This window comes from Cyrtonyx montezumae, unplaced genomic scaffold, assembly GCF_038088225.1.
Source record: "Cyrtonyx montezumae isolate F1298 unplaced genomic scaffold, pur_monq_1.0 scaffold_17, whole genome shotgun sequence".
Classification (NCBI taxonomy): domain Eukaryota; kingdom Metazoa; phylum Chordata; class Aves; order Galliformes; family Odontophoridae; genus Cyrtonyx; species Cyrtonyx montezumae.
In genome coordinates this window covers 8,305,243-8,329,826 of record NW_027071903.1, presented here as the reverse complement: position 1 = coordinate 8,329,826, position 24,584 = coordinate 8,305,243, and the positions used below count along the sequence as shown (strand labels likewise).

General features: G+C 39.6%; 1 protein-coding gene across 1 annotated transcript in view; it reads left to right on the top strand.

Moving 5' to 3' along the window:
• Nucleotides 1-24,584, top strand: part of ZNF536 (zinc finger protein 536) — a 267,205-nt gene that overhangs the window by 152,320 nt on the left and 90,301 nt on the right. Inside the window, exon 7 of the mRNA XM_065733205.1 lies at nucleotides 9,041-10,621. Within this exon, the coding sequence (XP_065589277.1) occupies nucleotides 9,041-10,621 (1,581 nt within the window). The remainder of the gene's footprint in view (nucleotides 1-9,040; nucleotides 10,622-24,584) is intronic.

Below are 24,584 nucleotides of genomic sequence, written 5' to 3'. Positions count from 1 at the left end.
CCCGCTTTATAAAAATAAAAACATAGTTATTTTATAAGGAAATAATCCTGTGACTATGAGCTTTAAACAGTTTGACATTTCTACTAATGGAGAAGCAAAGGAAAATTCTTTAAAATAACCTGAGGATACCCATCTCTTTCTTTTACCTTATTATATAGAGGTCATTCTGTTGTTGTTTTAAAGATGACAATGATCATGTGCTTGGTGTTTGTGCCTTAGAACTAATGGAAAGTGAATTAATCACAATGGAAATATTCCTTAAAAATTTATATCATAATTTACTAATCAAGATTAAAACAAGAACAACTAAAGCATGTAAAGTATCACATAAAAAAGAAAAAGAAAACATCATACAGACTGTGAAAACAACATTCGCAATATGTTTAAAAGGCATTATAATTTTAAAATAGATAAAGATCAATTTCCATTAGGTTGAGAACAAAGTATTTGTAAATAATGACAAGAATATGTTTAAATGGAACAGTGTTTTACATATTGAAAGTAATCATAATAAATATTATAAAAATGTAAATTGGCAAATTACTACAGTTATTAAATAAAAATTAAGTTGCTTTGCGCTAAATGGAAATGATGTAATAGATATCTGTTATTAAACAAATATTGGTTAGCTCACACTCACAGGGACAGTTTCCTGCTTTTTATGTCATACTCTGTCTTTATTATATGGCTGGATCATATAACTGACTGATAAAAAACACTTTACTGTGTTTCTCCACTACATTAACTCAATTACTGTTCTTGTTCTCACAGCACCTGTTTGTTAGAGAGGAGCTCAAGCAGTTCAGCAGAAGTCAGGTTCCTTCGAACATCTGTGTGTTTGGAGGCACATGAGTAGGTTGGTTTGGTACGCATGCCAAGACAAGACCCGAAGTCTGATCCAGCCAGGAGGTGCTACCATGGCAATTGGCCCAAAAAAGCTGGAGGAGCTGATTAATCCTTCATGAGCAGAGGATGCTATGCTCTATTTTAAAAGCATTGACTAGTGACTTAGGTTGCTCCTTTTTTCCGTTGCATATTATGTGTATGCAACCTTCCCGACACTGGATCTCAGTGTCTGTGTAGTTCGTTGTCACATAACCTTCTCAAAACCAAACCAAACCAAAGCAGCCCCCAGAAACTCATTGGAGTCCCAGCCTACAATTATACAGTATCTCAGACCAATAATGTGCTAAATGCAGAAATCCCCAGTTTCTGCGGGTTTAAGGTTCCATCATTCAAGGAGCTGATCATCTTCTTTATGTTCTTGACCGCTTTCAGTTCCCACCTAAACCAACAAGACTGTGTGTTCTTTACGTACCTAGAACTTAGACAGCACAGCAACAGTTAATGTAAAAAGTTAAAATGTTGTATGTTCTGCTTTTGGCAAGCAACATATGATGTAGGGACTTCAGATTAGCACTAGCACCTCTTTCTGCCTTGCATTAGCATTGAGGATCCGCTTCAGATGTAGACCCCTTTGAGTCTGTGTGATCATTAGGTGCTCAGGTATATTCCCAGTGTTACTGACACAATTAAATCCCTCACATAATGAAAACACTTTGCATGAGTGAAATATAGACCTGACGAAGGTTTGGATTGTGCAAAACCTAAGAACCCTAAGAAAGACAGAATAGGAAGAAGCAGCTTAGCAAGGCTGCATCAGTTAATGGAGAGGCTGTTTTGATATGTGTCATATGTATCTTACACGTATTAAATACATTTTCAGTGTTATATGCATTTTTCCTTGGAAATGTGATTGGCCAATTTTAAAACGTACTTAGAAAAATTGATGAAATACGGTAAAAATGGTGCCATTTTAAATGAATCCAATTCACATTTTCTTCCTAAAAAAAGACTGCCTGTTGCCATTCTCTGAAGGCGCTTGTAGTGGGATGAGCAATATGAATAATTAAGGAAAATGGGTATGTGTGCTCCAAGAGGAGACAATTTTGGTATTGAACATCCTTTATTCTTACATTTCTAAGATGAACTAAAAGGACTTTTCATTTCTCTAGATTTCTCCAGATTTCCCATCTTTAACACTGTACAGCATGCCTTTTCTCCTGTCTTAATGACATCCCAAACTTTTGTTGAAAATAATTGATTGAATTTAAATTTCCTTAAAAGTTTAAGAGGTAATGTTACAGTATAAATTTCCTACCAAACACTAAGTAGGGAAATATCCATTAGTGAAATTAACTACAGTTTCTAGGTAGCTAACAATGTGCAGTATACAGTAGGGCATGGCTAATGAACACTGCAGTGGGTGATATTTCATTATACAAATTAATGCTCACATTTTAATGGGAAAGTCACATAATGAATCTCAGCTTCAGTGACAGCAATTAGAGACACAGATTGTCCCCTTCTGGACAAGGCACTGTTTAGCAATAAGCAGCTGTGTAAAAAGTCTTCAGTTTTACAACATATATATATATGCTTTGGGGGAATTAGTGTACGGTTTATATTAATGTACTGAATCTTCCATGCAAAGGAACAACTGTATTTATCTCTCTCTGCATTTTAACTAAGTAAAGACATGTAAAAAGACTAAATAAATGTTGTAGATGAGATATAAATAAATGAGAATATTCAATTACAAAACTTTATAAAAAATAAAATATTTTATTGTAGTACCCCATGCACAATTGAAAAATATTTAAGACACTGAGTCGAAAGCATCTGTCCTCTTAAGGGATAGGGCAGTTTCATCGTATAGAATGGAGAAAAATAGCTAGTAAAGGAAAGTGGTAAAGAGAAGAAGTTAACTAGTATTTCTGACAAACAGATTAATTGTGTGGTGAAACATGTGCAGGATCCAAAAATAATCCTACAGAACCTTTGATATTCCATTTGGTTTAAAAAGTGTGAAGTGAATGATTAGAATGATAAAAGAAATTACCATGTAAGAATAGGCATAATAATGAACTAATTAAACCATACAGCAATTCATTTCTAAAATATGTACTGCACAATGGATAAAATAGGTTATCAATAACTGTTTCAATGGTAAAATAAAAAATGCCATAAAATGTTTTCAATATTTTCATTAAGCAGTATTCTCTGGAATTATAAGATGCTTGATTTCAGTTGCTTTACATGAAAGAAGACTATCTTGTTTAGAAATGTATAGGATCCCACTGAGACTTCCATTGTCCCCGGGTGTCCATCAAAACCTCACTGCTGGCTGCTGTAGCATTAGGTGTGGGGTGCTGATGCTCAGACCTCAGGGTACTGAGAAGCAGTGAGGCACAGTGCATAGGCAAACTCCATAAGAATAGGGTTTCTGAAAAAAGAGAGAGGGAATTAACTGGGGAATGGATGTGTAGAAGGCACTACAGATTTTTTAAAGGGTTCGTGTTAACTATATTAAAAAATAAAAAATAAAGGAGCTCATAGCAGGAAATGTAAATGGACAGTTAAGAAGTGCAGAAGTAAAAATATATGTGTGGATATTAGGGTTTCAGAGAACAGGGTAAATTCTGTAGATTCAGCCAGTTTAACACTTGGTATCTTACTAATACTGGATAAAAATGGATAAAAAATTATCAGACATCGTAGGGAAGACTGAATATTCTTCTACTCTGTTCTCAGAAAGAAGCATTATGGGTTTTATAAGTATTTTCCAGTGATGCAGTTCAGCCATTAAGTAGTGAGGCTGTAATGCTGTAGCCCATTGCATTTTAATATTTTTCAGAATGAAGGAGACTGGATAACTTGTAGATAAAGTCTTAAAAACCCTGGCTGAAGGGCCCTCCAAATCACTGAAATTCATTAGGAAAAAAAAAAAAAGTATATATAAAGAAAAGTATTAGAAGATGGAAGAAGTTCCAAAGCTATTCCAGTTTTTCCAAAAACAGAGAGCAGTGAGACCCTGAAATTGTAAGTGGACTACCCATGTAAGTTGTGTAAGTTGGGTAAAATTACAGAACTAATTTGGTAAATAATAATTAAGATTTAGTAGCATAGCTAATACCAAACAAATTAATTTTATGAAAGCAAGTTTTATCAGGTTTCTCTCGAAGCTTCTGAAAGTAGCTGGTTCTATGTGACAGTGCCCTAAAAATCAACAGTGTGCAGAGGTGAAGTGGCATGTAACCCATCAGTCCCACAGCAGAGCTCTCAGCTCAGTCTATTTGGTATTTCATCATTATTTTGATGAGTGTATAAAATCACTGTTGATAAAATTTACCAATGGCACAAAAATGGTCAAATGCTAAAAATCACGGAGAGGGACTGATTAGTTGCTTAGTCAAGTGGGTTCTTTCCAACGCTAGGAATTTTAAAACAGCAAAATGTAAAGGAACAAATAGTAGAGCTGTTGATGAACCGGGCCTAGGATTGTGCTAGAGAAGCAACAGAATGCATGCTGTTAGCTGATTGCTGTAGCTATGGATGAAAACAGTCTTCGTATAAGAATGGTATCAAGTTGAAATTTCATCAAAGCTTTAGTGAGTACCTATAATTTAAAAGGACATTCAATAATTGGAAAGGGTGTTCCACTCAGGAGCAAGAGAAGTTGGTGAGGTAAGGGTAAGTGCCTTCCTCACGGAACAGATTTTTGATTTAAAAAAAAAGTGTTGTATAATGTAGTAGGGAAAAAGGGTCATGTGGTTCAGTGTAGGAAACAGACTTAGGATAAGTACAAACTAGAAATGAGGCAATGGTGAAAACAATATTTAATATATTTGAGCTAAGACAAGTATGGTTTGTGTCAAATTGTAGTTGTGACTTTGATGCAGGAATTACCATGTGAGGGTCTTTGGCTTGTTTTGTACAGCAGATCAGGGTAGGTGATCATAATTGTCCTTCCTGGCCATAGAATCTGTAAATGTATTTATAATCAGTCTGTGGTCTCCTTGCACAGATAATTCATATGACTGGTGTTACTGGACTGCATTTTGAGCACGACTGGTAGTAGACTGAGTAGGTTATACTTCTGCAATGTTTATGCAACCTACTATACTGAAAGACCTCATGCTACTGGGTAGCATGTCTGTTTCCAGTTATCTACCAAGATTTTGTGCGGATTTTACAAGAAGGATTGAATTTTATTGTTTTATTGTATCCTGGTATAAAATGGTTCTTGTGAGATGTCTTATGTCTTGTAAAATCAGAGTGGCAGATAGATCAGAACCATGATTACGTTGCCTAGATAAGTAACTCCCAACAAGATGCTTCTTTTTTTTTTTTATGCTACACATTGGGACATTTACTCTTTCTACTCCACTGTGAAAGGGTTTGCAGCGATGCAAACGTGGCCAGAAAATTAGCAAGATTAGGATGATCATTGCCTTTGTGAACAATGAAAAATGACTCTTGGATATGAGATGCAGAAAACTGTTTTGAAGAAGTCATGTTCCCTCATTCTTACCTGGCAACCTTAATTTATGTGAACTGATATTAAGTGTTAAATAACTCATCCAGACACTGCTTTTGGCAATATTACACAGGTAGTCATTACATAGGATGAATTCTCTGAAATGTTTCCCCTAAGTGCAAGATACAAACAGGTTGTCTTCTGAAGAGAAGCGTGCCCTAGCTCTTTTATCCCCTTTAGTACTCTTTGAACATACACAATTACGATTGTTGATAGTGTCCTGGAAATTAGGAGTCCTTCGGGTTTTCAATCAAAACTGGATTGGATTTTAGTTTGTTTGGTTTAAATTAGGTTGTTCTTTTTTCCCATTGCAGTTTATATCTCTGCTTTGTCGTTTATACAGTGACTTACATGAGCACTGTTAGTTGTTACTCTGCATGGATTAAATAGCGCTAAGTATTCTTCACAATTCCTGAATTTAGGAAATAGTGGAACAGTAAAATTCAAAGATCTAAAGATGATTTACTCAGTCCTTTTCCCTTCTGCAAGTGCCTGCCCTTGAAATAGCAACAGTTAAGATTGCTTTGAAGTACACTAATCACTGCCAACATTTAGATCTAAAAGAAAAAAAAAGAAAAAAAAAAGATTTGGAGTACTTCCCTTTGAATGATGTTATTTGGCCAGTGCTGTAGTGTAAAGGTGGCACAGTGTGTTGCTACACATTGAATCCAATTGCAGCCCTTCAGTGTTAGATCTCATTTCTAGCAATGCAAGAGGTGGGAGCACCACAGAGGTAGTGAACCAAGGCAAGGAGATGCTACCACTTTTTATCATTCCACCTTAGTCTGTGGCTTATTTCAGTCCAGTGCATGTGGCATTTGTGGTGAGCTGTGCCCTGATCTCCGCTGCTAAAAGAAAGCTCGCTCAGTGGAGAGGCCTTCAAAAGGAGCACATAATAACTTCAGGGCTCTGCAAATAAAATAAGAGTACGTTGCTGTGCCTGGTACTTTAGACTGAAGGTACTTCACATATGGAAAATATCCATAGTGTCTCCTCTAGTTATCTTATTTTATCTCACTGAAACCCATTTTAAAAAACATCTATTGCCTTGAACAGCTTCTGCGTGTTTTTAGCAGCATTAGCAGGTTGGGGTAGACAATCTTCAGAGGTCCCTTCCAACCCCTATGACTCTGTGATGGTGTGATTAGAGCAGCTTATATTACAAAATTATCTTCTTTGCTGTAGGAGCATGTTATCCCGCAGTTGACTTAGCGCCTGCAATTCTGGGACACGCTTATTAATGGTGTCACTTGATGTGCAATGCCAACACACACCGAACTATCATTAGAATAAAAGGAAGTGATTAATACAGTTGTGTTAAAGATTTCCGCATAGGGGATGCTGTGGAAGAGCTGCTCGGTTAAGAGGAGTGAAAACTCAGATGTGAGAGCATTTAACCTTGTAAAGTCTTCTGTTCGTTTCTCACCAGTCTAACTGCTTTTAGATGATGCTCGAAATACCCAGGTTGTGTCAGAGATCACTAGTGACTGTTGTGTAATTGGCAGTAACTGGTGGGACAAATAAGCAGCGCAGAAAACAGCTCAGAAACATTGCAGTGTGTGCACGCTGTAAAAACAGCATTAATACTTGTCCACATGACAGCTGACTGGCAGCACAGCTGTCAAGGTTTACACACTCCCAAAAGAGAAAAGTTGGTGGACGTGACCCATCTCAGGTTAGCGATTCCTGCCCATCAGAAGGAGTTTGCCTTTGCATGGCTCCTGCTGAACGCAGCCCTGCATCCTGGTGGAGCACCAGAACTTAATTAGGTGATAGCGAACGACTCGGAGTTGTGCTGAAATGTTTAAATCTGACTTCTTCCATTAAGCTGTGTGGACCCAGGCCTAACGAGTGAACCCTGCTAATTCCTACCTCTGCCTCAGCTGAACACCTCTTGTTTGAGCTGCTGCACTTTCCTGCTTGAAACAGGTCGATTGACGTGGTTGATGTAAGCCCTCATGTTTCACCATTTAGCTTTGGGATTACATGTGGATTTAGGATTTCTACTCCTTATAATTCACTTGAGCCCTGTCTGAGTTACAGCACATAACCAGCCACGTTCCTGGTCAGCAAGCTGTATGGCCAGGTTGAGGGTTTTGTGGTGCATCTCATTAGTAGAGGAGCAGCTTCCCAAGTATCCAACAGCCTTTCAACTGAGCCTGCAGCTTACACAAATCAGAAAGTTGGAAAGCCTTTCCATTTTGTTCTAAGCAGATTTTGAGGTTCTTTGGAAATGCGTGACTTTCCAGCTGGTTTGGTAAACTCCAGAATATCGGACAGCTTTTTTTTTTAATTATTATTATTATTATTATTTTGTTTGTTTGTTTGTTTTCACTCTGGAGAAAGCTTTTGAAGAACATTTTTCCACTACAGCATTCAGGAAAGGTTGGTCACTGTCTTTTGGAGAAAAAGCTATGTAGAATAAACAATTTCTGCTTCTCATTGTGATTCCTGGTAGAAATAATTGTCAGTATTGACAGCTTGCAGGTCTTTCACATTCCTGTCTCTTCCAGTGAGTATTTCCAAACTTCCTTTTAAAGGAGCTCAGCATTGCTCACAATTACTCCGCACAGATTTAGATGTATGTCTGCCCAGGCATACATTCTTTTTGGATATATATTTATGATGATATGTGAATATTTATTGCATGTGTCTACCTCTTTTAAAGTAGGAAAAAAACAATAGAAGTTTATATGGGACTCAAACACTTAATTCATGAAATTCATCTTGTATGTTTTAAACCTCTATTCAAAGTAATACTAGGAAAGTGCTTATGATAGGTAAATTACACATTTTACTACCTGAGCATTAGAGGTACCATTAGTACAAATTTAAAAGACTGCAAAAACCAGTAGATAATGCTAATTTCAAATAGAGAACCTAAATATATTTTGTACTTCTTTATTTCTATGTTTCTTTTTCATTGACTGCTTTTTATTTTAACTATATGTTCTTACATGCTGCAATCATAATGTAGTGTAACGATATTAATATTTTATAGAATCCGTATTTATAGTTCTTTATTTAGAAACAATGCAGTAGGTCTGCAGATCTTTGAATCCTTCTGGAATGGTGCCCTCCAAATAATGATAAATTACTTGTGCAGTATGCCATTTGCTAATTATATCCATGATTTACTGCAGAGCAAGACTTAAATCATTCATTTCAGTCTTGCGTAACAGTGCCATAAAATTTTTAGGTTTAAAAATGGTTTCCATGTGTATAATTTAAACAAATTTTAGGGCAATTGTATACACAAAATATTGCAACCATCCATTTGTTACGTTCTTCGTCTCTCTTTTTTAAAAAACTTGTACTTTTAATGATTACTGTGGTTGAAATTGTTATGCTTCATTTTCATAATCATAGTTTTTAATTCTACAACAGCTTTCTACATGTTAGATTAAGAGAAAGATAGCTAATTGTGTGTAGTTACCATGTCATTCTAGAATAGCCCCACTTTCTGAAGACTCGTTTCAGAAATATTCCGTTTTTGAATTAGTCTTCAACGAAAGGCGTTTCTTTTTTAAAAATGAATTATTAGCTGTAAGATCTTTTTGTTTTCAAGAAGCTAATGATGATTTTTTTCTTCACTCATCCATGCACCAAAGTGCAGTTAACTCTCCTCCTTTATATTTGTCTTTTTATGCATACGCATAGGTGAGAAGCCTTACAAGTGTCCGCATTGTGATTATGCTGGTACTCAGTCTGCGTCCCTCAAGTACCACTTGGAGAGGCACCATCGGGAGAGACAGAATGGAGCGGGACCACTCTCTGGGCAGGCTGCAAGCCAAGAACACAAAGAAGAGACATCAAGTAAAAGTTCTGTGTTTATTAGACCAGACATACTGAGAGGAGCCTTCAAGGGGCTTCCTGGTATCGATTTCCGAAGTGGCATGGTCTCGCAACAGTGGACGTCAGGAATGCTGACTTCTGGAGATCAGCAAGGGCAAGCAGCTGGCATGTCATCTGAAGTATCTTCAGAAAATATGAAGGGTTCTGACATATCTTCCAAAGGAACACACTTCTCTGAACTTGGCCGTGCTTACCAGAATATGGTTGGGAACGGCGTGAACTTTCAAGGGTCTCTGCAAGCTTTCATGGACAACTTTGTCCTAAGTTCTCTGAAGAAAGAAAAAGAAATGAAGGATAAAGCTCTATCAGATCCACTTTCAGCAAAATCTCTGGGCTCAGATGGAGGTGAGGAAAAGATCAATAGCAAGTCCTCACAGCGTAAAACCGAGAAGTCGCAATATGAACCTCTTGACTTATCCGTAAGGCCAGATGCAGCCTCCCTCCCAGGTTCATCTGTCACTGTGCAAGACAATATTGCTTGGCACGGCTGCTTATTTTGCTCCTTTACAACTTCGTCTATGGAGCTAATGGCTCTGCACCTCCAGGCCAATCACTTGGGCAAGGCTAAACGTAAGGACAGCATCATAGGGAACAACAAAGAGCAATCTAGAGAAGCTTCAGCCTCAGTTAACAAAGTGAGCTTGCTTTCTGCTTCTGTGCAGTCCAGCAAAGAGGCCGTAGTTTCAAACGTGCTTAGCCAGCTGGACTCAGCTTCTGAGAAAATGACCCAAGGACAAAATAAAGAGACCTTGGGAGAGCAGAAGAGTACTGCCTGGCCCAGCCACATGGAATCCACTTTTTGTAATTTTACAGCAGACTTCTATAAGCAGTTTGGTGTTTATCCTGGTGTTATTGGCACGGGAACACAAAATTCTTGCACCAGTAATGAGTCTGAAATAAAACAACAATCTGAAGATGACCCAAATATTCTGCTCTCTGACTCTGTAAATAAAAGTGCTACTGATGACCTTTCTGACATAGCTTCATCTGAGGATATGGAATCTTCCAAGGAGGAAAACATTGAAGATGAGGACATTGAAACAGAACCAGATATTATGAGTAAGCCGTTGTCTGCCCTAAACAAGGAAAGCAGTGAAGGAGGCGACAACCTACAAAGTGTGGTCAGCTCACAACCAGCACAAGGGCTCGTATCGCCACTGCCACAAGCATCAGAAAAGCAGTGGCACAGTCAGAATCTTCTGTCCTCCCATGAAACTGCACAAGGAGTGATGAAACCTGAACAACTTCAGGGTCCACAGGTCCTGGAGAAGCAGATGAACATGTTGTCAGTCCTAAGAGCTTACAGCTCTGATGGCTTAGCAGCCTTTAATGGACTTGCAAGTAGCACAGCAACTAGTGGATGTATCAAGAGACCTGACTTGTGTGGTAAGTTTTAGACCTTCTTTTAGACCATTTCAGAAAACACCTGTGCAGAATCATGAAGCTGCTCTTTAAATATACGTAGTCATGTTTGTTAGTAATACTTTTTTTTTTTTTTTTTAATGTTAAACCCCGTGGGCCAAATTCTAGTCTTACATGTGGTCTACTCCATTGAAATCAGCAGTGCTGCATGCGTATACTTACACAGAATTTTAGAAAGAACTTGCTTTTAAACCATAGTAGCAGCAATATAGACTATCTGTGCTAGTGGCATCTGAAGGGGATATTTACTGCTTTAGCATACTCAAAGGAGGAAAATGTTTTTAAAAAAATCACATGGTAACTTGCAGACTTTTCAGTATTTTGATATAAGTAGGAACCCAAGACAAACACTGGATGCTTTGCCAGGCAAGCCTTGCGTGTTCTCTGTCTCTCTCTGTCTCTCCCTCTCTCTGTGCTTTTACTCGGGGTGCATTCAGTTTCCACGATATTCATTTTTTTTCAAAGGCCAAGTGCATGGAGTACATCTACCTTTAGTGAAGAGGTATTCTTCTCCTTCCCCCCCCCCTTATTTTTTAATAATTGCATTTTTCTGATTTGTTTCAAAGGCACTTATGCAGTAGTTGCCTTTGACAGTTTTCACTGTCCTATCAGAGGCTGTACAAGTTGTGATTTGCTTATTAAAAATATGCCTACAAGTAATTAAAACAACAACAGTGCACCAAACAAACAAAGCCACTTTTTTTTTTAACCCTTGTAGTCTCTGATACAGAAAATTGACGAAAAGGAAAGATAAATCTATTTTGAGCAAGCAAGACTGGGGACTTTTCAATTTATCTCCCATTTTGTAAGGATAGTGCTTGCTTGAAAGAGATTTTAGAATGTAAATCCTTTGAAAAACAGTATCACTTTAAAAAGCAGAGTCAGCAAAGGACACAAAAACTTCTGTAATGCTCTTGTTTTGTTTAACCTTCAAACGAATCAGAAAACTCATTGTCAGAGCTGAACGTGCATAAGAAAATGTATTCAAGTTAAAAAAAAAAAGAGGAAAGAAAATGTGATCGACAGTTATAAAGCTCGACAATTTAAAATGAAACCCTAAGCCTGCAACCACTTAAGAGCAGTTACCCTGGTTAACTTCAGGTTATTCCGAGCTTTGTTTGACTCCACTGGAAAGTGTAGGTGTTTACAGCCCTTAACTGCTCCTTCATGCCCCTGCTTGTTTTTTCAAGTGTATTATTTGGTCTGATAAAAAAAAAAAAAAAAAAAAAGGAAAAAAAAAGTACAGTTTCTCCCAACAAAGTTTGTCTCGCTTCTATTCTGAGAGAGCGTTTGCCTTCACATCGTTACCTAAACTGAACCCCAGTCGCAGGTATCCGCCTGGTCTACTGTAAAATCCTGTGTCTCAGTTCACTAAGAGCCAGTGAAAGGAGTTAGAAATATTTCCAGATTCTTCAAAAGCAGTAGTTAGATTTCTAATCTTTTACCATAGTTGAAACTTGCAGTTAGCAGCTGGTAAAATCCTTGTGTTTTTTTTTTCTCTCTGTATTTGAGGATTACAATCAATCGGGTACAAAAAATGCATCAGAGAAAACAAGAACTAAACAAAAAATTGGAAAAATAAGATTAGTTCCTTTGTACAAAATATCTTTATACTCTTCTCAGACATAAGATTTTTAAAATGACAAAAAAAAAACCCTCTAACAGTATTATTGAAATGAGGTCATGTTACTTCCATTAGTTTTTTGTTTCATCTTCCAATCAATTCAACAGACATTTTATGATGGCTAGAGGTTATGTGATTTTAAAGACCATATCCCTTTCACAAGCTCTGCCCAGTGATAATGTGTTTGACTTGAAGTATGAAGGAGAAAAAAAAAAAAAACACAACAGAAGCTTGTCTGTTCTACTTTTTAAGCCATTTTAAAATGGAAAATGCAGTGCGAGTCCTCCTTTCTCCCCCCTCCAAAAATAGCTTTTTAAAATTCTTACTGACATTCTGTTGAGTATTTGCAGAACATAAGTATTAAGGTTGAGTATTTAAGTATATCATTTCATTTTTCTTGATATCTCACAGCAAAAATGGATGAATGTGAACAATCCCCGTGTCAGTAGTTCTTATTTTATTCCATTGATTTGCACACCAACCTATTGAAAGTAGTGTTTTTAGGGAGTTTTCATTTTCTCAGTGACATTTTGTACTGTGAAATCACACTCCATCTGTGCATGCTAGTGTGGGGAATCTCACCTGATGTTTCTGCACTTGCAGATTAGCCAGCAGGAGCGCTTTGCTAATTTATTAGCCTTCCTTCCCTCTTGCACAAAGCCCATGACCCGAGTCGTGGTTCCTTTGTCTCTCCTACTCAGAGAGATCCAGAAGCCTGAGACCCACTTCCAGCACCCTGTCCCAGGGCAGGGTTCCTGTGTCAGTTTGTGATTTGGGAGACTCTATGCATTTGCCTTTCTTTTTACAGCCAGTGATGGGTGGGTGTTGGCATCTCAGGAGAGGGCACTGATACCCTTGATAACACTCCTTGCACAATCTGGATGGCGTGGTGCCCTTTGCACAGTCAGAACACAGTTGAATCAAAATTCTCAGTCAGCTGAGATGGCATCTCTGTTTGGCCACGTTAATTGCACTGAGTTTCTGGCTTCATTACAGCAGGCTGGGATTTTCAGTGATCTGTGCAGATCATTTTTAGTTGGCAGATTTTACCTTCAAGATAATGGGTCTGTTTTTGAGGACAAATCTTGTTTAATTTCTAGAGGGCAATTCCACCAATGCATACTGTTGTTCTGGGAAGTTCACCACTTAATGGGGGAAGCAGTCCTCAGTTTCCCAGTATATAGAATGAGGGAGACTGGAGATGTATCCATAATTTTTTTATGTTCCCATCATGCTTCACACTGTAGGAATGAGAGGCACAATTAGAATAGAAAGAGCTAGAATTACTTTATAATACAGAAATTTCCATGTCAAAATACTGCTGAGAAAAATCACAACATTTTTGTAATTTTTCTCCTTTACATGTCTAAGCAGAATAGGAAAGAACAGAAGGAGAGGAAAAGGTATAATTGATTAATTTTTAGTTTCTCCTGACCTTTTCTAACTTAACTGTATTTGTTTCCAGAGTCTTAAGTGACTAAACCCAAGAGCTGATCTTGTTAATCTTTGCTACCATGCAGTCTGTAAGAACAGGGACATGCCTTTCACTGCTGCTTGCAGCCAGCAGCCCAGACCAGGGAGGAAGCCCAGCATCATGGCTCCAGGTTTGGGAGCTTTCACTGCTCTTGCTCATTTGAGAGGCTGTAGATCTACTTAGTATGTAAGATTTAGAGGATATTTTCCATTTCTGCTCTCCCCTTTCTCTGCCTGGCTTTCGTTATACAAGTAACTGTATTGCAATAATGTTCCACCTCCTGGTCTAAGTCACTAATTTATATGATTTGCACAGCATCTGTTTATGACAAAACTCTTTCTTGTCTCTCTCCTTCTCTTTAAATTTTCCTGCTTTGTGGCTAAGACAGTAAAATATCCCTAGCGTTTTCTGCTTGAGATGTACCTAGGCTTTCAAAGAACTGCCGGTGGACTACAGAGCTATTGGCCAGAGATGGTCCAGGGCATTAGCTGGTTGTTTAATGGATTAGTGCTATTGAACCCACACTTAATGATGACCAAAAGTATTAGTTCCATCTTGTCCCTCTAAATCTAATTTGCTTCCATTCATGCTTGCTTTCCTCTGCAATTAGTGCTGTTTTCTCCGCATAGGCTCCACCTCCCTCACTTCTTTCACTGTATGAAAATAGGGCAGGGCCCTTCTAGTGTATGGCAGCAGCTTTGAAGTTCTTCTCCTGCAAAGGGCTGAGCACTTTCAGTTTCCTTTTGAGCAGGAAGTGTTCAGCTTTGCACAGAATTATTAAAATGTTCAGCATTGTAAGTTTCTGAAATACCTTCCGAATGTGGAACTGTAGCACAGACAAGAGGGCTGGGCAAGGGAAGATCAGTTGTGGCAGATTATTACAGTTTTATTGTCGCATAATTATAGTGCTGTACCCCAATGTTGAAATAGTGAATTTAGTCATTGTAAATTGCTTCTTGCCACAGGTGTCAAAACCAAAAGGATTGTAATGCTAACCCCTGCAGAACTACCACCAACACATAAAATGCAGAAAAAGATTTTTAATTGTTTGTGTGCCTTCACCTTATTGCAGCTCTTTTAAATTATAAGATCCATATTAAACAGGAGCAAAAAGGCCCATATATCCGAGCTGTAGGACAGCTTTGTGGTCATGGGAGGTCACTGGGACTGCAGCAAAGTGCCGTGCTCAGACCCATTCTGCCCAGCATTTCTGCCGTTGAAGGGGTAAGCAGAACATTCTCCTTAAAGGCAGAAGGAAGTGCCACATAAGCTTTGCTGCAGACTTTTCTGTAGCCAGTGTGGTGCTTGAGGAGGTTTCTTTAGTCGCAGCGCAGGGCCCGCTCTCAGTTTGAGCCACAGTGCTCCAGGGATCAGTGCCCGCTCTCGTGCCGGGCTGCAGCCACTTCTGGAAGTCGCAGTGCCATTTGCATGGCAATATCAAACCAAACTCATATGGCTTGCTTCCTTTTTTTAATTAACTGGGAATGCCAGTGATCCAGTGAAGTTTGTGTTGCTGGATAAAAGGGCCGGTCTGTGAATAGCATTGTATTTGCCAAATGGTTCGCTAGTCATTTCAGTACAAACAAATGGATGGTGTCTGTAAGTCTGCAAACACTGTTGACATTTAGCCTTGTTTATGTTACTTTCCTTTTGCTGCATATTTTTGGCTAGAAAAGATACTGTCTGAATCAACATTGACTTCCTAAGCAGAAGCTAAGGACCCAGTCTTGCATCCCTCATTCTCGATGAGTGGGACTACTTACACGACTAAGGATTGCAGAGTCAGGTCCTGTGTTTATTTGACTTTAAATTTAATTGCTATATTCATGTAATTTAATTTCACTGTTTTGGTTGGGTTTTGTTTTGTTTTTTTTTTGGTTTTTTTTTGTATCAGAAATTGGTCTGACGATAAGTTTGATATCATTGTTTTGTTCACTGTTGGAAACTTAGGATTTTTCATATTGCGGTGTAACGTTCCCATTCCATTAATGCTTCTGGAAGTTAACCCCTAAAATATCTGATACAGCTGAGTTCTGAGTACCTTCTATTCCCAGTGAAAGTGGAGGCATTCAGTCCCTCCCAGCACCAGATCTGAAAGGGGGATTGTGTTTGCAAAAGAAGGCCTCGGTATGCGCCTCGATTTCAGACATCAGTGGCCTGCCGCACCAGGGCAAATCCCCAGCACAGAAAGGCTTTTCTTTTCTTTGCAGAGACAAAATAATGATGTAAGCTTAGAGCCGTATGATTTTGCTCTAGGTTTCATCTCCCAAACAATATATTCTTATTGTTTTTGTCATATCCAGGTCAAATTTAAATGATAATTTAGGATTAGGCAGAGGCATGGAGATGTTTCCAGGTCTTTCCAAAGTGAGACAATGCTCTGGTTTGTGTTTCGGTTCAGGAGTACATATGCTTGTGTCTGAGGTATAGTATTTCCTACATCTACACATAAAGGCGAACAACGTAGACATCCTTTTAAGTCAAAACTAAGTGTACGATTAATACCTATTACGAGGCCAATTTTAAACAATTAATTTGACAGCAATTGTAATTTTATTTTACAGGCTTTCGGAAATAAGTAACCAAATTCATCTTTGTAATCTAAAGAACTTAGAATATCTTTATGCTGAGGTGATCTTGTTATGCATAGTGTTGCATATCTGGGATTTCTGGGGTTTTGTCCCTCGTATCTAGATACTTGTAGTGCCGGGGATGAGTAATTACCTGAGGCTTATTAATTGTTTCATCAAAGAAAAAAATATATACCTTAAGTGTAAGCATTAATATATGTATACACAAAACATCCACAATATATAACAAACCATCATAATAGTACAAAAATAGAGGTCCTGAATATGTTCTGTTATTTATGTGTTTGGCAAGCTTAGGGAATGGACTTTAGTATGAGTGAAAATTCTCTTAACATTTTTAAGGTTATTTATTGTCATTTCTATTTGAGTTTTTAATGGTCCTGTATTTTGTAATGCTTTAGCAGGAAAAAAAATACTGTAGTTATCTTTTTTCATATTCTTTAAGCAATATTTCTAGCTTAATATATTGTGCCAGGTTTTCCAATATTAACCAAGAAAGACAGTAAAATTCAATGAACAGCACTCTGACATCCACAATTTAAAACCTGTGACTGAAGTGAAATGTGTAAACTTCTAGTGGGTTATCATGTGCTTTGGAATAGAGTATTGTTGGAAGTAATTAGAAAATATATTAAGGTTTCCTGGTAATGAAGGTATGTAAGTTTTAATAATTGTTGCTTTCTGAATAAGTGTCAAACTATATCTTTAAATGTATATGGAGTTACAAGTTAGGTCACTTCTGAATGGAATGTAAAACAATACTAAAATGCTTCAATAACTTATCTCAGTGTTGCTAATAAAAAAAAAGCTGTTAACCATTAGTGCAGTTTTGAGTCATTTTGTTAATTCATTCAAGAAAACTCCCTGCGAAGCTGTTTTATCTTTTGGTAGACCGAAGACCACTCGTGCAGTCCACGGTTGGCTCGTGCTTTGAGAGACAGACCTCACAAAGCAGCTTGCTGTCCTTTTTGGAGCGTATTCGTTAAAAATGCTGAGTCGTCTTAGAAGCGTTTTGCCACCAGAAGAGCCCATCCGGTGCTTAGACAGGCTAGATTTGTTTCCTTCGGCATAGAAAATTCCTTGGGATGTGGGAGCTGTGCCCCCTCTCCCGCTGGTGAAATCCAGTCGACATCTCCGTGGAGGCCTGTGGGTTAAAAATGAGTGATGCTGGATGGAGCGGGTGCGTAAGTCCTGGTGCCTGGGTGCTTGGTCAGGGCGGGCTGCTGTGTGTGGGCCCTGTCCTGCAGCTGGGAGCCAGGCCTCAGTGCGGGACAGACACTGCCCATCCCACAGAGCAGTACCATGAGCACGCAGCCCACCAGCGGCCTTTCTCAGTTCATCTCACCCGGTCTTTCGTTGTTGCAGTACTGCCCGTAGTGCTTAACTCTGCTTTTTATTTCCCATGGAAGGAATGTGCAGCAAACGTCCTGAGATTAGCCTCACTCCTTCATGGACGGTGCACCCAAGGTAAAGAAAGCATAGGATAACAGCAGCCAGTCACATCGGTGCCAGTAGTGTCGCTCAGGCCTCTGGTAAGTGTCTCCAGGATGGGACCCGTAGGAGATGGCCTATTGTTTGCTGCACCAGTTAGTAGGCAATGGAAGTTAAAGGGGGACATGGCTGGGGCTCCCAGTGTCACATCTTCATTAATGCTGTCAGTTTTGAATAGCATATTGGTACTTTTTATTTATTCCACCGAAACACCATGAGTCAGGACCTGACATTTCAGCGTTCTGTGTCATACTGAGAAAAATCTGTAGTTCAGCAGTAGGACAATTATATTATTTTGGAAGGGCTAGAAATAATACAGCATTTGTGAGACAACTGTAACATTTATCCAGACTCAGTGTGAGATTGTTCTTCCTTTTATTTGGAGAGCACTCCCAAAAAAGGATCAACTAGGAGCAAAGCAAAAAGACATGAAAAAGTGGCAGTTATGAATCCATCTAACCCCCATAGGGTATAATCTCATCTTGTGTAATACCGCTGGCTGTTATGTGCCCAAACTTCTACACAGTGAGCTGTGAATATAGTCCCTATTGTCCTGTGGGCAATATGACTAAGGAAAAAATATCTCTGCGATACAATGGAGCATTTGTCTGAACGGCATAACCTAAGGTCCATAACATCTAATCTAAAGTTGTAATTATACAGCTGCAGTCACACCACTCAAGTGAAGGCTGTGTCAGCACTTGTATTATGTAAGAAATCCTGTTTTCAAGGGTTGATGAGTCATATGCGAAAAACATTTCTCACTAAACAATTGTTCTGGTTGTTCCAAAGCAGCACGTAGGTACCGGCCTCCCCCCTGTAGGATGTAGTCGTGCACTCTGCAATATGCCATGGTTTAGCGTGGCAGTTTATTTTGCTAATGAACATATCTCTTCCAAGCCAAGAAGATGCCTTAAATGTTTTGGTTTCTGGGCATTTTTATTATTGTCAAAACACAAACAAAAGAGCAGAGAAGTCCGGGACAGGCTAGGTTTTCACTGATGAGGATTAGAATAGGTGATAGTTCTTCCTGAAAAATGTAGAGTTAGGATTTATTTCCAGTCTGTCAACCCCAATGCTGATTTAGTTCTCTGATCTGAACAATTTCCTACAAGCCTCCTATCACTTTTTTTTTTTTTTTTATACAGACAGGCCTTAAAATGGACCCTTTCAGGCCAACAGGAGCTTGTGTTGCCATTTGAAGCAGCCACACATTTGCTAGCAAAGAGCAAAGAGAAAAGAGGTTTGTTTACTGCAGCAGCACAGAGGTGGACGAGGAGCATCCCTTCAGCACAAATGTCATAGGAACACTCTTAGGTTTGAGAACAAATATCAGAAACCACAGCAGTTTTCTGAATACATGAAATTCCTAGATATGTATTCTGAATGAGAGTGATCTAAGATAGCAGGTGCATCTTCCTGGAGCACTTCCTCTTACAGACTAGAGGAAATGGAGCTGCTCCTGCACTGACTCCGACACAACGTCTGTGCGGTGCAAGTGCATTTCTTCCAGCCAATCTCTGAGTTTCTGCAGGGCTGCTCCCTGCACAGAATGGCCGTTGTTCAGCAGTTCAGAGAGGGAACTGTGCCTTAATTATCTCTTACTGAAGGAAAAACCCAAGGCATATTCCAATATGTGCCATAAGTGGCGGGACACAAGTCTTTTAAGAAAGGTTCGAGTTAGGGAGCTCACGCAGAATCTGACAGTCCTCACTTCTCCTGCAGGTCTAACAATGGGAAGAAAAAAGTTTTCCTCTTTGGATTCTCCATTGTGAAATGGAAAATCATAGTACTTATCTCCCTGATAGGAGTGCTGTGAGGATAGATTAATTAACTAATGTTTCCAAAGCACTTTGAAGATGAAGAACATTTATGCAAGTCCTCAGTGTGTAAATGCTTCCTTCTCTGATACAGTAAGTTATAAAAAAAAAAAAAGAAGAAAATGAACACATATAGAAAATATGCATTGGATGTGGATATCACTGTCTTCCTGCCCTCTGCAGGTCCTGCTCGGGGCTGGGGACCTGTCGTGCTGTTTGCTGCTACCTGTCCCTTCCGTGTCCTTGCCGGTGTTATCCTCAGTACTTGGCTCTGCTGTGATCTCGGTGGGTGCTGGGGCACATAGCCACGCTCACAGATCTGGGGACTGGAGGTGCCTGTTGTAAAGTTTTATCTGAATGGCAGCGACACCAAATCACTACTTCCCAGTTCAAATTTTTATTGCTTGTTTTCCAACATTACCATCCTAGATGAGGCCATGCTGTTTCTTCGGTTGTTTTTCTGTTGTTTATTTTTTTTTTAAGTCAGGAAGTGCATTTGGTCCAGACCATTTCCCATGTATAATGAGGAGCATTAAAGGGATTCAGGGAAGGAAGACCAACACCTCAGCCATGTAGGGATGTGACATTTATCAAGAGAGACATATAAGAAAAGCTTTATGCATTAAAATGAACAAGTTAAAGACCAGATCCAAGCTTTCTCTAGGGCCCCATAGATGAGTTTGTGAACCTTATGAGAAAGGTTCGTTATGAGACACATCAGCCCCAATCGTGTCTCATTCTACTCATCCCTATGTACAGCTAGCCCTACTCCAGCCAGTGCGTTGGCTTTGTTTTACATCCCTGGTTCAGCAGCACGAGGGTCAGCCTCACTTCCCTCTGCTCTGCTCACTGCCACATGCTGCCAGGGGCAGATCTGGCTGGGGGAAGCCCATGGCTGCCGGTGAAGTGCAACTATGTGGAGGTGAAAAAGAGAGAAAAAACAAACCAAAATGCTTTCCCAAAGGATAGAGGTGGCAATCCCATTAACATGACGGCTCCCCCTTTAGTTGCCAAGATGACTGACAGCTGGATAAGGTCAGAACATGAAAACTCAGCCATGGGGGGACAGAGCGAGCAGGGGAGGGGCTCAATCAGTTGAATAAAAAATGGAGTGTCAGTGCTGGGGAAGGAGAAAACAGGCACTCCCACCAGAAAAAATCCTCACCCTCTGCTCCCCTACTGTTTGTTTGGGGAAAATGCTGCAGCTTAATCAGAATTATTTACAAGATAATGGTCCATTGTTTGTAGTAAGACAGATGCTGTCTGTGGGAATTTGGTGTTTTATGCTCTGTGCATTACAGTGCCATTGCTGTGTACAGATGGGATCACAGTGGTATTGTTGTTATCCACTTTTGGGAAATTTGGAAGATCCTTACCGTGAAAGAAAGATCCTTAAATAGGAAAAGAGTTTTCTTGGGCTCAGAAGTGGGATTTCTCTTAAGGTAGAAATGTGTTCCTACGTGTATGGCAGAGGAGGAAGAAGAAGAGGTAGAAACACTGTGCTCAGGGGTCCCCAGGCTAGCTCATCTTGATGGTAGTGGACATGATCTCAGCCCAGTGATGGAGCCTGTGTGCCTGCCCAAAGGGAAGAGGTTCTGCATGCCTGTGTTGCAAACAGACTTAAAAAAATCCTAGAGAAAAATCTTTATTTCTTTAGATCAAAATGAGATAATATAATTTACAATTTGTTTAATGGCAGAGAAATGCCATCTCCCATAAACATTCCTCTCTGGCCCAAGCAGCCAGTTCAATATGGAGGCCCTGAGGCTGGCAAAGGGACTCCTGGGTGGGTGGCCCATGACATGTCAGGATCACAGGGAGAAGCATCCGTGTGTCTGTCCTGCCAGCTCTGCCTCAGCACTGAGGGCCAGCAGCACACACAGATCTGCCCCGAGCCTGAGATGAGGGGACAGACAGCACAATGCAGGTTCTGCAGGACGTGTGCTCCGCAGGGCCGTGCCCGTGTCCCACCCTTTTCCTCTCTAAAATCACCAAAACCGGTGGGACAAGAAGTTCCTCCTTCAGTCGCTATGTTTTGGGACAGGACCTGCTGGCACGGTGCAGGACCAGGGGGTGGAGGGCTGTGTGTATGCATGTGTGTGTGTGTGTGTGTGTGTGTGCACTGCCTCTCTCAAAAAAATCTGCTTTTAGTGTGAAATAGCTCACATATTACCTCGGCAGAGACCGGTGTGCGCCAAAGGCAACCAAGAGACGACAAATCACCAGAAAGGCTCCAGAGGGGATTTTGAACATCCACGTCTGGTATTCCAAGATCCATTAGCTTTCAGGTAAAACGGAAAACAATGACCGTCTTTTTTTGTGTGCTAGATAATTAAGCTGTCTTTTCATCATTGCAAAATATTTGAGTTTCCCTGGAGAAAGCAGAGGGAGTAGGGATGGTGAGCGAGGCAGTGATGGGAGGGGAATGGCTCAGTTGCACTCTTCGTGGCACTGCACCCATTTTTTGTGAAACATAGTTCTCCAAGAATCCCCTTGATAGAGCTAGACTGGCCCGTGAGATGTAATTCTGAGTTATTTCGTTTTTTTCTACGTGGTTCCAGTGGGGATCTGTGTGGGGAATTCCAGGATTTTTTCTCCAGGTCAACATTTATTTGCAAAATCTTAATTCTGTATTTCGTGACGTTTAAACTTTTCAGCCTAATATTCTAATAAGGATTCTGTCTGTCTGTCTAAATAAAGCTTTGTCCTAATGAGGACACCATCCATCTCCCTAGATAGAGCCATAACGACTTCCAGCCTCAGTGTAATTTTAGCTGTGCTCCTTCCCCACCCTCTTCTCCCCACAACTCTTTGTTTGGGGTGAAAATTATCTGTTTTGGGATGAAGTTGTACAGAATTTCATTTTGGGTCAAGTGACTGAGCTATTGTGTGAGCCTCTGCTTTCTCTCTGAAAAGGGGTTTTCGCTCGCTCCCAGTTGTGTGTTCAGTGCCTGCTTACTTGCAATTTCTGTTCATAAGACCGTGGGTTTTCATGCCAATGATTTTCTGTTTGAGTTATTGGAGTAGGGAGGTTGTGGGAGCATGCCAGTGTCAAAGGTTGTCGCTTGAATGATAATTAATAACATTATCAGACTGATTATGTGTTTAGATGTCCAGAATCAGGAGTGAATTGAACTTGTTAAATTTAATTCCTACCTCCGAATATCTGACTGTTTTCCGGGGCTGGGAGACTGGCGTGTTCACAAGTCTCACATTTGCATAAAGGACAAAATTGTGAATTTAAAAGGGCAACAACTAATGAGGGTTGCTGAAATTCCAAGCTTCTGGCTTGTGTAGGGCTTCTCCTACTGTGTTGCTCGCCAAGCTTTCACCAGGGAGAAGAAAGCCCAGATCGAGTGCACGATAATATTTATGGACCCCCGCCTCATTGTGTCAGCATCTGACTGCAACGTTGAGTCATTGGAGATTGGAGATTATGTCTTTTGAGGGCTCGAAGAGCCGTCTCACATGTGACCGATTACCTCTGTCAGAGGAGGGAAAGCCGGGTCCCACCTCGGTGGGTGGGATTTGAACTTGTGCTTTCAGAGGTCAATAACAGGGTTTTTAGACCTTTGTGCCTCTCGGTCCCTTATAGCCAGACCTTTTCTGTTAAAACTGTTTAAATTACAAACCAGTAATAAAAGGATCATATGTGTTTCCCACTGAACAGGTTCTTTAAGGCTATTATGATAATTAAAAACATATGGTGCCTACACAAGTCAGAGGGAAACCACAGATGTACAAATTAGGTATTATATAAGGTTTTTCTTTTTTTTTTTTTTCTTTTTTTCTTTCTTTTTTTTTTTTTCTTTTTGCCCTTTTAAAAGCAAGCTAGAGAAGTACAAAGAGAGAAAGATGGGGATTTTTCTGGAGGTGGTGGGTAGCGCTTTGGATTTTAATCATGAAATATGTAAACCTCTTTTCTTATACATAATCAGAGCAAACTCTAATACACAGGAAGAAAAAAGCAGTAGCATAAGACTGCAGTATTTATGGAAGGAATAAGGAAACACTTTGTTTCATGCAAGTTATTGGAGACCAGGAAACCTTTTGCATTTTTTATGATGTTTCCCTGCACAGACATGGAGGATTATATTTATTAAATATTGAATTATATTGAAATTGGATTGATGCAGCCAAAGAAGGACATTTCTTTGTATTCCATTTTTTTCCCCCTTTTTAAAAGGGAAATGTACTAATATTGATTGCAGCATGAGTAGTCATTTGTTTTAATTTAAAAATATAGGATTGATTTTGAGAAGGTGATAAATACTGCTAATAAAAAAACTCAAAATGGGGATTTATAATGATTCTCTGTTAAGTCAATGGTTTAGCGAGGCTAACTTATAATAAAAGTAGAGACGTGCTGAACTATCCATAACTAATGGGTTATTTGCCATTTGCTAGCGCTGCAAACTTCCCCTGGCTTGCCGGCTCCTGCTGCAGAAGGTGAAATTTACATCATCTGGCACTACTTCTTTGCCTGCCCGTGGGGGATAGCCCCCAAATAAACCCTTAAAAGAGTACCGAAGTGTCGTGAGGAAGGAGGAAAGGGAAGAGCCTGATGCTCATCCTTCAGACTCCCGGCAGCTGAGCAGGCACTGCTGAAGAAAGGCTTTTCTTTTATTGAGTGAGTGATAGCAAACTCAGTGTTATTTCGCATGTAGGTATTACCATTTTAACTTTTACTGAGGTAAAATAACACCTTGTCATTCAGTGCAAATACCAATCACAAAATGAATTAATTGTAATAACTGTTGTCAACAGAACAAAAGACTTGTTGCTTTCCTAAGCAGATTTCAGTGCCACTGATAACTATATACAGGGCTTCCCATTGGGCTGATTCAGTATATGTAGTCAGAACATAATTTCATCTGTCTTTCTCTGCACTTTGTTGCGGAAGTCTTAGAAATTGAGTTAAAAACCT